Source organism: Zasmidium cellare, assembly GCF_010093935.1.
Source record: "Zasmidium cellare ATCC 36951 unplaced genomic scaffold M409scaffold_26, whole genome shotgun sequence".
Taxonomy (NCBI): domain Eukaryota; kingdom Fungi; phylum Ascomycota; class Dothideomycetes; order Mycosphaerellales; family Mycosphaerellaceae; genus Zasmidium; species Zasmidium cellare.
In genome coordinates, this window is record NW_022986970.1 from 365,097 (window position 1) to 379,952 (window position 14,856).

Consider the following 14,856-nt stretch of genomic DNA (forward strand, 5'->3'; position numbering starts at 1 on the left):
GAGCTGGGGTTGTGGAGAGTGAGAGAGAAGCGATTCTCGGAGGCGGACGTTCAGACCGTTTTATTCATCATCAACGAAGCGAGGATGATGGCATCGCTGACCGTCGAAGGAACTGTGAACCCACCACCACGAGCAGGCGGCTGTCGTTGCGAACGCCGGACAGCCCGAGCCAGCCAACCAAGACGATGATATCAGAGAGTTCATTCCACGGTGCCACATGCATTGCTTCCTACAACGCGTGCCGACACGAGGCATCGAAGATTGAGTCTCCATCGCCGCGTGCAGATGACAGTCGGTCTTGTGCCGAACACTCACTTTCGCCTCTGCCGAAAGATTGAATTGACATCATTTGCGTCATCCGTGGGCTTGCAGGTGATGTTTGCCGTAAGTCCTCCTGCGCTATCGCTGTTCGATGGAGTTTGTTGTGGATCAGGATTCGGATTTCTCGAAAGGGAAACCCGCCAGTCAGATTCCTCTTTGTCCGCAGCCTTCCAGTCTCGTCGACTCTCTTTCGTTCTCGTATGGCATTCAAATTCGTTCTGTCGACCATTTGGCAATAAATTAAGAGTGAGGCAGCAATCAAACTCTGTGAGTTTGCTTTCGGTGCTGCAGTCAGGAGCCACGAGGCTTCATCAATATACGGTCGGTTAGGCATGACGCCCTCAGAATTCGAGAGACTGGTATGATGTCTGCGATACCACATCTGTTGTTCTGATCTACCCAGATTGTTTCGTCGCTTCTGCAATCCAATAAAGACTTCAAGACTTGCAGGAGAACTTTTTCTCAGATCGGGACGTTCGTCTATACTCAAGAACTGTCGGATGAACTGTATAGAACGCAGTAAGGACCACAAAGCTGGAGTCTGTGATATTGCTCGTATTGTATCAAGAGCTATATTCACATCGGAGACGGACGCACTTGGCCATCGAATTCACAAGGCAAGAACCTCCATGCACCAGCATGCAAAGGTACGAGGCGATGAATTATGTCCTTTTCCATTGCAGGTGGGAAATTTGGCCAGGCATTGCCTCCTTCGTAAGCGACATCCCGAACTCCCAGGGCGAGAGGAAAGATGCGTGCCTGTGTCATTAATAAGCTGACAATGTAATCTCGAACATGTGTGCTCACCTTGGCTTCGTCGTCAATGTGGCGAATACCCTCCTCTGCCTTCGAATATGCATTCATCAAAGCCGAAGAGTCGAACTCCTTCAATGTCACCAAAGCCTCTACCTCGTCGGCAAAATGTCTATGCATCGCAGGAGCGAAGAAGTTGATGAGGCCGCGGACTCGTCTGTAGCTGTATCCGGAGACCTGATCCAACGAAAGTTCTAGCAACTGATCTATGCCAGATACAAACTCCTGATGTTGGTCGGAACTCTCTTGGAGCAGACCTGGTCTGCCGGCCGCATCAGCCAACATTGGGAACATTGCATCGTCTACGAGAGAATGGTGCGCTTGGACCCATTTGCGCCAAGCATAGATCAGGTCCTGGAAATCCTGGATGTCTTGTGTTTCCCTGACAAGGTGTGCTTGCAGGTAAATGGCATTCAGGCCCCTGATGATGCAGTTGTGGACGACGGCCATCTCGTTGGCGATGTAGAGTGCAGAATGCTCTGTCTTTGGATTCAGGGGCTAGTGTCAGCATGCTCTAAGGGAGATTCATCTCACTTGACACTGACCGGGTCCAATCCTTTTGCCGGAGACGGGATGAGTTCGTATGGGTGATCTGCCCATGATGTGGTCGTCATCTTGCCAGGGGAAAGATGCGGTCGTCGCCGTCAATATTGATACTTGTTGAGAATTGAGGGCCTGAGAGGCGGGTTCGGACGCACTATCCTCGCCTTTCCGCTCCAGATCGAACGAAACCGGATCTCGTCTCTCCAAAAGTCAATGGCCGACCTTGCTCTTGGTCGTACTTCAAATTGCTCAGACAGCTTGCAAGCACTGGGGATGTGCCTCTCCGGATTCAAGACCTTCTAGGCTCTTGGTTGTAGTTCAAACTGCTTAGAGAGCCGGCGAGCAATGGGGATGGATGTTCAACTTTAAGAGTGAGGGTGATGGCGAGCTCTTGCAAAGACACCTCTGCCTTAAATATTGCACCTCATCTCCACCATAAGACATTGCTCCGGGCCACTCTTCACGAGCACGGACGCTCGGTTGATGCAAGAACGCGAGAGAGCCGTGTCTCCCGCCTTGTAATTCCATGTTGTCTATGTCGAGATGCTTCGGCTCTATCCGTCTCGTCCATTCTTCCTAAAGTAGGCAATTGCTCGGACGAGAGGCGATGTTATGTATAGACACGGCAAGTAGGCTCCTCGTGGGGGCCAAGCAGGTCCTGGGGGTGCCGACGACATACGAAGGCGTAACAGCAGTGCCTTGCCTGTGTGCTTGGGCGCAGGACGCGTCGAGAAAGGGAGAGGTGTGGTCGTTGCTTGTGGCCCGTGCTCGTGACAACTCGGCCCGACGCCGCGTCTTCCCCGTCTCTTCCCCGGCGACGTCGTGTCTACATCAACAACACAATGTAAAGATATATCATCGCCATCATGGCGGACACAACGACCGTCATCGACATTTCTTCGTCAGCGCCGCCCTCACAGAAGCCTCCGACATCAACTCGTAAGTCCAACCCTTCGCAGTGGCGAACCCAGCTAAGAGAAATAGATCGCCTCGCAACTGTATCAGCCGTTGACGCTCTTGCAAGCCTGAATGGCGGCGCAAAGTCAGCAATATCGAGTGGAATAGACTCTCTGAATCACGTTCTTGTAGGCACTACATCCGCCAACAATGGCGGCTTTGAGCGTGGCAAAGTCGCTGAACTTTGGGGTCCGAGCGGATCTGGAAAGACCGCATTGGCGTACGTTATGGTCTGACTTTATACTCATTATCCTCTTGCTGACAACCTGGATAGCTTCCAAGCTGCCTATCAGGCGCTCAAGAATGGCGGTCGTGTCACGTGGATCGGTACGGGACTTAAAGATACTGCGCTCGACCTGTTCTGTACTAATAACGGTAGACTGTGCAACCTCCTTGAGTGGGACGAGGCTCAATGCTCTAAGGGACAATATCAGTGGTGAGAATACAGATCAGAATGGCGCAGGCGACAAAATCCACCTCCGCGACCGTCTTCAGCGCCTTTCTGTCCGGACGCTTTCACACCTTCTGGCACTCATACTGCATCCACCTTCGACGTTCCCACAAAAAGGCACGACGCTGCTTGTTATTGACGATCTTCATGGTTTGATCGATTTAGATTACCGTCGAATGCCATTCGGAAACAGTTCGAGGACCGAGCAACAGAAGCGACAGGCCAGCCGTCGATACGCTGTCCTTGGATCACTGGTCACAGCGCTCAGCAAACTCGCCGTTTTGCATAACATGGCTGTCATTGTGACAACAGGCTGCGCCTCAAGACCAAGAAACGACAGTGGCCTAGGAGGGGCACTCGGCCCTGGAATTGGCGGATCGGAATGGGAAGGTGGCATTTGGAGCCGAACAGTCCTTTTCCGTGACTTCAATGGCAGATTTGCTGGAGTGCAGAAATGCAACGGTCGAAATCTGACGCCTCTCGATCCCGTTGGAGACATTAGGAATGTCGCCGGGTTTGAGATCTCGGATGAAGGGTGGCTGAAGGAGCTGGTGATCGATTTGACGAGCAGCTCACCGAGTGCAGGCCGCCATCGACCAGCAATGCCAGCCTCGAGCCCCCCAAAGGTCGTGCGAAAACGACATTACGAAGAGATCGCCGATTCGGATGAGGACGCTGATGAGTACGGCTGGGCAGAGAAGGACGAAGACGTTCTGGCCAATGGGGCCTTGGCCGATGAGCACAAGCCTACCAACGAAGAAACAAGTCGTTCGTTTGCAGCTACCAAAGGCGCAGGTTGAGTGCTAGAGCAGGCGCCAAACAAACGACCCCTTGAATCGACAACGGCTTCGTATGACTGTTTCCTAAAGCCAAGGGCACACATGTCGCCGGTCGCTGCTACTTCTTCTTCTTGGTCGCACCTCCATCCACGGTGATATCCTGTCCCGTCACGAATCCCGCGTTGACAAGATATTCCGCCGCATCAACAATATCCTTCGGCCGCCCAGCTCGATTAGCAGGATGATCATCCACATCCTCATCCTCATTCAGCTGCTCCCAATCTCAACCCTTCTCATCGCCATCCTTGCTCTCATGAGCGACCTTGATCCGTCCCGGGGCGATGAGATTGACACGAATGCCGTACGGCAGAAGGCTGATGGCCATACTGTGCATGAGACCAAGCTGGCCTGCTTTCGTGGCTGCATAGCCTTCCTGGTCGGGATCACTCTGGTGGGCGCGGAACGAGCCAATGTGGATGATGCAAGGTCCGGGCTCCGTGCCTGTATCGCCTTGGTTGTTGATCGGTGCATTGGCGACGGCATCTTTCATGTACGGTAAGCAAGCCTGGGAGACGGCGAAGGGGGCTGTGAGGTTGGTTTCAACATATCTGAGCGAAAGTTAATCAGGGATTTCATCCTAAGCATCGATCGAACTACTCACGCTTGCCATTCATTCATCGTCTCTGGACTGAACATGGTCTTGCCATCCTTCCACTGCGGCGTGGCAATCCCTCCGTTGTTGACCAAGACATCGATCCTGCCGTTTAGAAATTCGCTAGCCTGCTTCACTTTCTTGCGAATGTCGTCGACATCTCGAAGATTGCAAATGCTGGAGCCCAATGCCTTGGAATCGTGATACTTCTTGAGATGGACCTCCGTCGTATGCTTGAGCTCTTCCTCGTCGATGTCAAAGAAGTAGACCTTGTATCCCAGCTCAAGAAACCGCCGCACGAGAGCACGGCCGATGCCTCGGGCGCCGCCGCTGATGATGGCCGTCTTGCCCATTTTTCCTTTGAAACTTGCCCTATGCTGTTCCGTTCGGCACATTTCGACAGGTGCCGCCAGATATAGTAGTTGTGATTGCTTTGTGAGTACGTCATTGTGACTTGCTTGTCGCACCAGAAGGGCTACTATCGATTGCAGGGGTCGGTGCTGCTACGCGAGCAGCATGTGAACGTTGGACGTCACGCAAGAGACGTGCACGGACACAGTTCATTCACGGTGTCGATTGAGACCAGTAATGCATCGGATAACCTCCCAACCCATAGACAACTGGGTATTCTTCTGCTGTGTGATATCGCGGTGGAGTGATGAAAACCTCGCCGTGGGGCAAGGTGTGTTGCGAATACAGATCGGTCGTCACCGGCACATAGTCTTGCCACGTCGTCTCCATCGGATCTTGCTGTAGGTATGGCTGATACACAGCATGGTGCTGAGCCAGGGGAGTCCGATGGTCCATGGCTCCGCGGTCCTCGTGCATCAAATACGAAGCCTCCGGCCGAATGTCATCTGCAAAAGACTGAGCCGAGATAACACGCTGGACGTCCTGCCACCCAGACGCGCTCGAGCTGGGCGAGCCATGCGCAGCCGGCGACTCTGTTCTTTGGCCAACTCTAGTGCTCTGCTCGCTTGCCGCTCGACCGAAGTTCTGGCTGTGTTCACACTCTACGCCATGCTTCGTACAGTTTCGGCTGAGAACAACGTCAATGCCTCGCCTCGAGATAATAGCCGTGGATAATCCTACCATTGTGGGAAAGTCTCGTCGCACCGTATATGTCGTCGTTTGCACGTCGCACATCCATTCCTGCTCTTCGTATGACTTTTTCTGGCCTTCTTAGGTCCGTTGTAGGCTTGCATTCTGAATCGGTCGAGCAATAGAGGACAGTTGCCGGTGAGTCGTAGACGTTCAGTCTGTGTCGTTATGCATGAACTCTGATGAAGGATTCAGTGTTTGTGGCAGGAAGCAACAGATGTACATGTATGTCGCGAGAATTGATACTAGTGCTAGATCGTACCATAACTACCACCAAAAGCCGTTCACCGCTTGGCATCAACCAAACATGCAGACTTCTCTGCAGAGCTACTTTTAGAACACATGAAGTGCACAATTGCCACTTGTAGCGAGTCGGCGTTTGGTGGAAACTGGTAAGCTACTCTCAAGCTCAAGAAATTCCAGCAATCGGGTAGCCTTGCTACCGTTAGGCTGAACGATGCGGCTTTCGTGGGCGTCGATTGGTCGTGTTCTTTCCTAAAATAGCATCAGTGACGTAGTTTTGGCGTCAATCTGGACTTCATGCCTTTCGCCCGATGGGCTCCCATGCTTCCGTCGTTACATCGGCTTCATTCTTCACGCAAGACTCCAGAACACAACGGTGCCGCAGGCTCGGATCGCCTTCGTATGTCTCATCACACATATGCCGAAGAGCTTTGCAAGACAAATGCTCTTATGAAAGAGATTGAATCTGCTGCAGCATTGCGTTCGGCATCGATGGTAGACAAAAGCCACTCAACCGTGGCTTCGGAAAGTGTCTCGTATCTAAGGCAATTGATTCGATCGGATGACGGTTCGAGCCAACTCATGACTGCCTATGGTTCAAGATGGCCCAACGGACTTGCACATAGAGCCAGCTTACAGTCGGCATGCCATATAACTTTCTCCTGAATCGAAAGGACGACCTTTGGCATTGCATCCTCGCTGACGTCAAATCATGGACATCTTCCTCTCGCTCAATTACTTTCGCGAATGACTTTCCGCTTTACAAACTGCGCAACATACACGGCAAAATGCAGATCGAAGTTTCAGACCATGCAGAAATTTCATGCTGTCAACTCCGGTAGCGAATCGTCACATGCAGATCTAAATGGCACGTGAGACTGACTACTGGTCTGTGCCTAGAAGAACCCTGACTTAGTACCTCAGTACTACTGTATGACGACCACCAGATGCTTTGGACTCCGTCAGGCCAGTTCTTCGATCGAATGTCACTCCATCAACTCGCCTTCCATCCAGCAACACAGCGCCAGGCTTTCCACGACTGGACCGAACACGCACAATCCCCGAAGTACCACTTGGCGTATCATACGTCAACCTATACCCTCCCCTCTCCACTTCCCAACTAGCAGAAAACTTCCCCGTCGGCGTCGTAAACCCACCTTGTGCATTCTCAAGATCCCCCATCTGCGGCTCTAATACCCAGGTCTTCCCCCCTGGCGCTGTTGGACGCAAACCAACCACGTACGAAATGAGGGCCTCCGCCGGAGCTGTACTCCAGCCATGAGCATGAGATGGATACGATCCTTCCTTGGTAGGGTCGTTCGCGTATCTAAACGAGCCGTCTTCGTAGTAGCCCTCGATCATCATGCTCCGGGTTCCGTAGGGGTTGTTGAGATACCAACCCCAGCTGCGGCGGATGAGGTCTAGGGCTCGTTGGGTTTGGTGGATTCTGAAGTGGCCGTTGACTTCGTAGCCTTCGATGAACGGCACGATGTTGCCAGGTTGTTCTGGTGTGATGGCGCCGATGGAGTTCCAGTTCGTGGGGAGATAGTTGCTGATCTGTTCTTCGTAGGATGTGTTTGCTCCGCCGAAGTAGAGGGCCATGCTGTTGCCGTCTTCTGGGTGTATCGAGGCGTCTATGTCTGTGTTTTTGAATGCTCTGCAAAATGTCAGAATACCGAATATCAACCGTCAGCATTTCGGGCGTAGACTTACCCTTTCTTCGGATCCCAGTTGTAAGACGGACTGTTCACCGGAGCCTTCAGCTTGACGGCGACAGCCTCCCACTCCCTCGCCAGTTCTTGCTCGCCCAACCACTGAGCAAGGCTAACACCGGTAGTGAGGGCGCCATAAAGCAACATATTGCCGTCTGTACTGCGGCCAGCGTCCAAGGCTTTCCTCCCCCAATTGGAGGCGCCAGTGACGTTCAGCAAGCCAGTTTCGTCGACTTTGGACAGAATAAAGGTCATCGCCTTCTTGTAGTCTTCGAAGTTTTGGTTCAGGAATGCCATATCGTTGCTGTAGAGGATAAAATCATGGGTGGCGATCATGGTGATGAGATGGTAGGTATCTGAGCCGTAGAACGATATAGGAGGCGTCACCATGGGGAATTCGCCTGTCGTTGCGTTCTAATCCGTAGTCAGACAATGATCTTCTGATCGTTGAAACAGTCCGAGATACTTACTTGAAAATCGTACAGCACTTGTACAGCGTTTCTAGCACTCTCATAATCACCAGTACTCACAAGAGCACTCGAACAGCGATACCCAAGTCGCCCGCCCAGACAGCTCGATCGCGTTTCGCGCCATCGACAAGAACGCTGGTGCCATTGACTTGAAGGTCCGCATTATTGAGCCAGCCATCGGCTGGGTTCGGCCAGACTCGTCCAGTGTGTGGCGGTATCGTTGTTGTCTGTATCGTGTATGCAGAGGCATACCAGATTCGATTCAAGAGCTCGTCGCTAGAGTCAAAGTAGCCACCATATGCTCGTAGGTTCGACCAGTTGGGCTGGAAGGATATGTATACGGCCACTCCTGTGATTGTTACATCGAGCGTGCCGTTTGTCTCGATGAAGACGATAGCATAGCGGAACCCGCCACGCATCTTCTCGTAAGGAGTTGTATAACTTCCACTCGTGGCCTTGGGCGCCGAGATATCGGCATACAGAGCCCCATCAGATCCAGTACCTCCATTTGAGTTATCAGAAACCGGCCCCGTAAAGTTCAGAGCTTCCGTGAAGGCAACTCCCAACTTGCCTGACCCAGAAGCCGAATAGTTGACGCTCAGAACACCGCCAACTTCTTTCCCGAAATCACATACTACCATTGATTTAGTCCTATTGCTGAGAGTAATACGTGGTCCGTGTCCATATCCTTGGATGACCTTATGTTGTTCGTTGAGGACCCGAACAGGCTCCACTTGTCGAGACCAGGGAGAGAGATTGTTCTTGTCCCATGGACCTCGGAATGATGCGCTGTGGCCAGGCGAAGATGGCCAGTTCCAAGAGTCCTTGTCATTTCCTTGTGCAGCTGCGACAAGCGCAATGAGTGAGGTGATCGTTAACAACATCGTGAAGCACGAAATCGGTTCGGTCGTAGATGCTGCGCTTCGCAAACGAATAGCAAATCAATTTCGCATCGATGTTGATGGGAAGTTGAAGTCATACTTCGGTAGAAGTCATCCCGAAAAGACGATCTCCTACCGAGTCAATCCATGTGTCGTCCCGATAGAGTTCTTGAACAAGGCTGTGGGCGGGGTTCCAGGATCTAGCTTGAAGCATGAGGATGACATCGTGGCTTCTGTCTCGACTTCATCGGGGTACTTACCTACTCTCGCTCTGAAGAAGGTAGAGAACTGCATTTGTTGGAAATGATCTCGCTTTAACTTGGGCCGATGTTGCAAGCAGAGATGGAGGTCGAAGAAGAGAACTCACGAACGACTTGAGATGTTGGCAATCGCTCCCGCGATGCCTGCTTCCTCGTCAACATTTTTCTCGTGAAAAGATGATTGCTGCTCTCGCAGTCACCATACTTGCCACACAAGCGTTGGCTTCGCAAGATGACAACCAACACAATACCAGGCCTTACCAGCCGACAGCCTTTCATATCGGGCCTACGTCCCCTGAAGCACCCAGCAATTTCAACGCATATCGAGTTGGATCTTCGTTGAGGCTCACGCCTTCCTCCCCAGTCCTTACTCTCGACTACGGCGCCGAAGTAGCTGGATTCCCTTACTTCACGGTGCAGTCACTTACTGGGCCGACGCAGGTAGAATTGAAATACAGCGAGCCGTACGATGGTCTGCAACTACCGTATAGCGATGGACCGTTGTGAGTACACTTTCAAGAGAAGTTCTAGCCAGTCGCTGACATTGGCACTGTCAAGTCTTTTCGTTAATGGCCTCATGAACTCCTTCCGCACCGAGACTTTCAACTTGACCGCTCCTGGACGTGTCCAATCCTCCCTCGCACAAGGTGGCCAGCGCTGGCAAACGATCAAGCTTCTCACCAACAGCTCCATCATACTCACTGACGTTGGCTTTGTGCCCACAGTCGACATTGAGCCAACAGTACATCTGCCAGGAGCACTCTCGACATCGAGCCAAGATCTTAACAAAGTCTGGGATCTTGGTGCTCGGTCAGTCCAAGCCGCCTGTGTAGAGCCTTACTCACAGCCATCGACATGGGACATCACAATCGAGGGAGCCTTGATCCGGGGTCAATATCCTGGCACTTCAGCCAAAGGTCTTAGCTTCGGTAACTACTCGCTGACCTTCTTCACGAAGATCGTACAAGGCGGCACAGGGTGGCGAGTCGCTGCGAGTGCAAATGCTGGCTATGGTGCCTACTTCGTCTTGACAACGTCCGGGCCACATCTCGCAAACACGAACAGCACCCTACTCCCTTCCAACACTCTTATAGCTGGTTTCGGCTTCAGTATAATCGACCAGGCAATCCTGGCATCGGCACCTCCGCAGTACTATAAAGTTCCTTTCGAGATCTCACAGGATCGCTGGTATCGCATCACGACAACGATCAGCGCCGCTGGTTACAACATCTCCGTCAATGGGACACAGATTGCTTTCGTGGATCTGCAGAGCTTTGAAGATTACATCAATGCCGGATGGGGGAATCCACAAGCAACAGACGGTACTTGGGGGTTTGGTCCTTTTCAAGATCAGGCAGCTTATTTTCGTGATGTCGTCGTAACGGCGAGCGATGGCAAGGCGCAACTATACTCAGATCCGCTCACGAACGAACATGTCCTGGCTGAGTATCGCGTTGCAACGAACAGTGATCAAGTATGTCTAGACGGAGCAAAGCGTGACCGTCTAATCTGGATCGGGGACTTTGCACACACCGCACGCATGCTAGCAGCAACCACAGGCTATGAATACATCCGAAGCATGATCGAATACGAATTCAGGTGGCAGCTCACCTCTGGACCAGGCGCTGGGCTCGTTCCAATGCAGGAGGCCATGGGCGATGCGTTCCAGTTCCGCTCGGAGTACTATCCCAGTCAATATGGCGAGAACGATTATGAGATTTTCTTTCTTCTGATCGTTGGAGACTATTTCGCGCTTACAGAGGATACTCCCTTCATGAGAGAGCATTGGACTGGTCTGAAGATTCTTGTTGAGACTCTGATCGAGAGGTTTTTGGATCCAGCCTCTGGCTTGCTGGCTGACCCCAACGGAGTTCTATGGTTCACGGCACAGGGGGCGCAAAATGCGACAGCGCCGACGGCCCTCTTCGTGGTGGCCTTGCAGGAACTCATCCCGATCGCTCGAGCACTACGCGAATACGCCAGTGTGAAGACGTGGAGCGACCTCGTGGACAGCATCAGCACAAAAATCAATCAGAAGCTGTGGTCAGACGATCTTGGGACATACATCTTCGCTCTCGATGATCCAGGAAACTACTCCCTTCTCTCAGCAGCGTTCCCAATCCGTGCAGGTATCGCCAACACCTCACAAGCCACCCGCTCGATCCAGAGCCTCTCCAACCTCTTCCTCAACATCGGCTACAAAGACTCCACACGCATTGGCAACTCGAACACCACACAGCTCTCGCCCAACGTCCAAGGCTTTCTGCTTGAGTCTCTGTTTGTCGCACACACCAATCTCAACGTATCTGCAGATGTTATCACGCCTGTCATCAAGAACCTGCTTGAGGTCTACTGGCCTCACATGGTCAATCAGAATGAATATTCGACAGGCTGCCCCTGGGAGTACATGTATCCGGACGGTTCTCCGGGCATTGGCATCTTCACTTCGCTGTGCCATCCATGGGGTGGTGCGCCTACATACATTCTTTCGAACTACTTTCTCGGCATCAGACGTGAGTCGAAAGACCTGGGGTCCTATGAGTGGGTTCTTGATCCGGTATGGGAGGTCGTCAAGAGCTTGGGAGTGAAACAAGCAAGCGGACGCATGCCACTACCTGAAGGCGGCTGGATCGAGGCGAGATGGTCGCTACAGCCTCGAGGCAGGACCCAGTGTGAGGCTTTTGTGCATGGAGCTCGAAATGTCCATGTGAATGCCAAAGGGCCTTGTCGGATGGTGCGAAATTGGTCATAATCATTAGCATTGACAATCAAGGTCGAATGAAATGAATGGAGTCATCAACGTGCAAGAGCATACGACGCCCTGCATATATTGAGCACTGGTAAAAGAAAAGGGGGCTAGCAGGCTGTGAGAAGAAAACTTCCCTCTTGTAAGGCGCGGGTCGTCGGCTATTCGCGGCCGCCACAAGCTCACTGCACGCCATCTCAGTTCTTTGTCCCGCAAGGTCGGAAAAGTTAGAAAAGAACCACCTGTCGCTCGTAAGTCTCTCCCTCCCACTCTCCTTTCCGTTTCTACACCTCTTCATATATCCTCGCCCAAGATGTCGCACCTCACGTCCTCGACGCCGCGAAATCCGCCGGCGGTGATGAACACCATCCTCGAGAACATCGGCAACACGCCACTCGTCCGCCTCAATCGCATCCCGCAATCCGTCGGCATCGAGTGTAACGTCTACGCGAAATGCGAGTTCTTCAACGCGGGAGGCAGTGTCAAGGACCGCATTGCTCTGCGAATGGTTGAGGCCGCCGAGAAAGAGGGCAAGATCAAGCCGGGACACAGCGTTCTTATTGAGCCAACCAGTGGAAACACGGGCATTGGATTGGCTCTTGTGGGAGCTGTCAAGGGATACAGGACCATTATCACGCTTCCAGAGAAGATGAGCAGTGAGAAGGTTAGTGTCTTGAAGGCATTGGGAGCCGAGATCATCCGTACGCCTACGAGTGCTGCTTGGGACAGTCCCGAGAGCCACATTGGTGTAGCAAGACGACTGGAGAAAGAGATCCCGGGTGGTGTGATCTTGGATCAGTATGGCAATATCAACAACCCTCTCGCCCACGAGTTCGGCACTGCGAAAGAGATCGTGGATCAGACGGAAAATGTGCAAGGCAAGCTGGCAGCTGTGATTGCTGGAGCAGGCACTGGCGGCACAATCACTGGTATTGCACGAGGCATTCGCAAAGCGCACGGTGATAAAGTCAAGATTATTGCAGCAGACCCGCAAGGCTCGATTCTCGCATTTCCTCCAGAGCTCAACAAAGAATCTGACGGAAAGCCTTACAAAGTGGAGGGCATCGGTTACGACTTCATTCCAGAAGTTCTGTCTCAGAAGGAAGTCGACCTATGGTACAAGACTGATGACCGAGACTCATTCTACTGGGCGAGACGCTTGATTCGAGAGGAAGGGCTCCTTGTCGGTGGCAGCTCAGGCTCAGCCATGAGTGCGGCTGTCAAGGCCATCAAGGATCTCAAGCTCACTGCAAATGACTCTGTCGTGGTCATTCTGCCAGACAGCATCCGCAGCTACCTCAGCAAATTTGTTGACGATGACTGGCTTGCTGCGAACGGCCTGCTCCCTCCTTCGCCGCCACTCACAGCACCAAACACACCTCCGTCAGAGCCAGCTAGCGCGCCCAAGAAACCGAAGGAAGAGACCGTCGACATGCCAATCCTCACCAAGAAGATATCCAAGGACGAGTTCGCGAATGCCAAGATCCATGATTTGCGACTCAAGCCAATCCAGACGATTGCCGACGATGCGACAGTGGACGATGCTGTTGAACTCATGCGCGACAAGGGCTATGACCAGATTCCCGTCACTTCTGGTTCTGGTGGCCGCCGTCTTGTCGGCATGGTCACCCTGGGTAATTGTCTCTCCTACCTCTCTTCTGGCAAAGTCCAGATCTTGTCGCCGGTCAAGGATGTCATGTTCAACTTCAGCAAGATAGACGAGATCAAGCCACTGGAGAAGAACCCATCTGGCGCTGAGGGCGAAGAGAGCAGGCGCGAATTCTTGGAGATCACCATGGACACGCCATTGCAGGTTCTCGAGAGATTCTTCGTCTGGAACGCTGCGGCAATTGTCACGGAGCGTGCCGAGGATGGATCATTGAGGGCGAAGGCTGTTGCGACCAAGGTCGATCTACTCCTGTGGCTCGTGAGACGTGGCCGGGAGAGCATGGAGAACGGCTCGAAGTAGATAAACCCGTCCTCACGCCGACGTAAGCATAGATCGTGGTGTTGCATTCATAAGCGCAGGTGTTGGCGGCGTACAACTGGGGTGAAGGCATGATTCACACGGGTAGAGGATTCAACACACGAGAACCACGAATGGGTGGCTCTCTAGTTCTTTGCTGACTTTCGCAGTATTCAGAAGTATCACTGTTGTCATCGATCAGTTCATCAGCTTAAAGCCATTCCATTCGGGCCCGATATCGAGGGCAAAGCTGAAAAAGACAAATAGACTGTCGGTAGGATCTCAAGATCCAGCTATTTCGAGGGCTCAGAAATCCAGCTCCGTCCTTCACAAGTTACTTCAATCTGCCGTTGGTTTAGTCATTCACTCAAGCTCACTGCGCCTTACTTCATCAGCCCCACTCCACCCACCACATTCTCCGCATCCCAGCACCTCTGCCTCCTGCCCCTCCAGGTAATATCTCCACCCGTGCATACTGCAGTGGTATATAGTAGTTTGGAGCCAAGCCAGCATGTGACACCCAAAGGCCGGGATAAAACAAAAAAAATGTCGACATCCCTCCAACTCCTCGCCCCACGGCCTTGGGCCTCCCGCAAGAACCCCAGCACCTACACGCGCGAGACGGCTAAATACATCCAACGCATTTCGCTCGAACTCATGGCGCTCGCTTCCTCGCAGCAGTGGACACATCCTTTGTTCCAGAAGTACATCTCCCCGTCATACCACGCGGAATTCGACCACGCGGGCGGCGTCCCGCTCCACACGTGGCAAGCGTACATCGATCACCACGACCGGCTGGCGGAGAAGTATCCGGAGTATCGCTTCGAGGCGCTGGATAGTGTTAGTGATGTGTATGAGAAGAATGGGACCGGGAGTGTGTATTTGCTCCTGAGGGTGACGGGGCAGCCGAGTAGTGTTGTGAGAGAGAGTATTATTGTGCATTATTGGGAGAGGGGGGGGG

General features: G+C 52.7%; 6 protein-coding genes across 6 annotated transcripts; 3 read left to right on the plus strand and 3 right to left on the minus strand.

The window, feature by feature from the left end:
* Positions 1-897: 897 nt before the first annotated feature.
* Positions 898-1,734, minus strand: M409DRAFT_25315 (uncharacterized protein; the record flags this gene model as incomplete). The annotated part of the gene is made up of 3 exons (XM_033807632.1): positions 898-1,080; positions 1,129-1,613; positions 1,680-1,734. 3 exons carry the CDS (start codon positions 1,732-1,734, stop codon positions 898-900), a joined length of 723 nt encoding a protein of 240 aa, XP_033665327.1.
* Positions 1,735-3,982: 2,248 nt separating this feature from the next.
* M409DRAFT_67932 (uncharacterized protein) lies at positions 3,983-4,869 on the minus strand (the record flags this gene model as incomplete). Its single annotated transcript, XM_033817617.1, has 3 exons — positions 3,983-4,135; positions 4,187-4,472; positions 4,526-4,869. 3 exons carry the CDS (start codon positions 4,867-4,869, stop codon positions 3,983-3,985), a joined length of 783 nt encoding a protein of 260 aa, XP_033665328.1.
* A 1,903-nt stretch (positions 4,870-6,772) lies between these two features.
* On the minus strand, positions 6,773-9,148 carry M409DRAFT_67947 (glycoside hydrolase family 78 protein; the record flags this gene model as incomplete). Its single annotated transcript, XM_033817623.1, has 5 exons — positions 6,773-7,517; positions 7,574-7,986; positions 8,043-8,081; positions 8,117-8,831; positions 9,060-9,148. The coding sequence occupies 5 exons, from the start codon at positions 9,146-9,148 to the stop codon at positions 6,773-6,775; spliced, it is 2,001 nt and encodes a 666-aa protein (XP_033665329.1).
* Positions 9,149-9,360: 212 nt separating this feature from the next.
* Positions 9,361-11,935, plus strand: M409DRAFT_25319 (glycoside hydrolase family 78 protein; the record flags this gene model as incomplete). Its single annotated transcript, XM_033807633.1, has 2 exons — positions 9,361-9,686; positions 9,742-11,935. 2 exons carry the CDS (start codon positions 9,361-9,363, stop codon positions 11,933-11,935), a joined length of 2,520 nt encoding a protein of 839 aa, XP_033665330.1.
* A 307-nt stretch (positions 11,936-12,242) lies between these two features.
* M409DRAFT_25320 (uncharacterized protein) lies at positions 12,243-13,898 on the plus strand (the record flags this gene model as incomplete). The annotated part of the gene is made up of 1 exon (XM_033807634.1): positions 12,243-13,898. The coding sequence occupies one exon, from the start codon at positions 12,243-12,245 to the stop codon at positions 13,896-13,898; it is 1,656 nt and encodes a 551-aa protein (XP_033665331.1).
* A 543-nt stretch (positions 13,899-14,441) lies between these two features.
* M409DRAFT_25321 (uncharacterized protein) lies at positions 14,442-14,813 on the plus strand (the record flags this gene model as incomplete). The annotated part of the gene is made up of 1 exon (XM_033807635.1): positions 14,442-14,813. A coding segment is annotated over one exon (372 nt), but the record flags the coding sequence as incomplete, so codon positions are not given.
* Between the last annotated feature and the right edge of the window lie 43 nt (positions 14,814-14,856).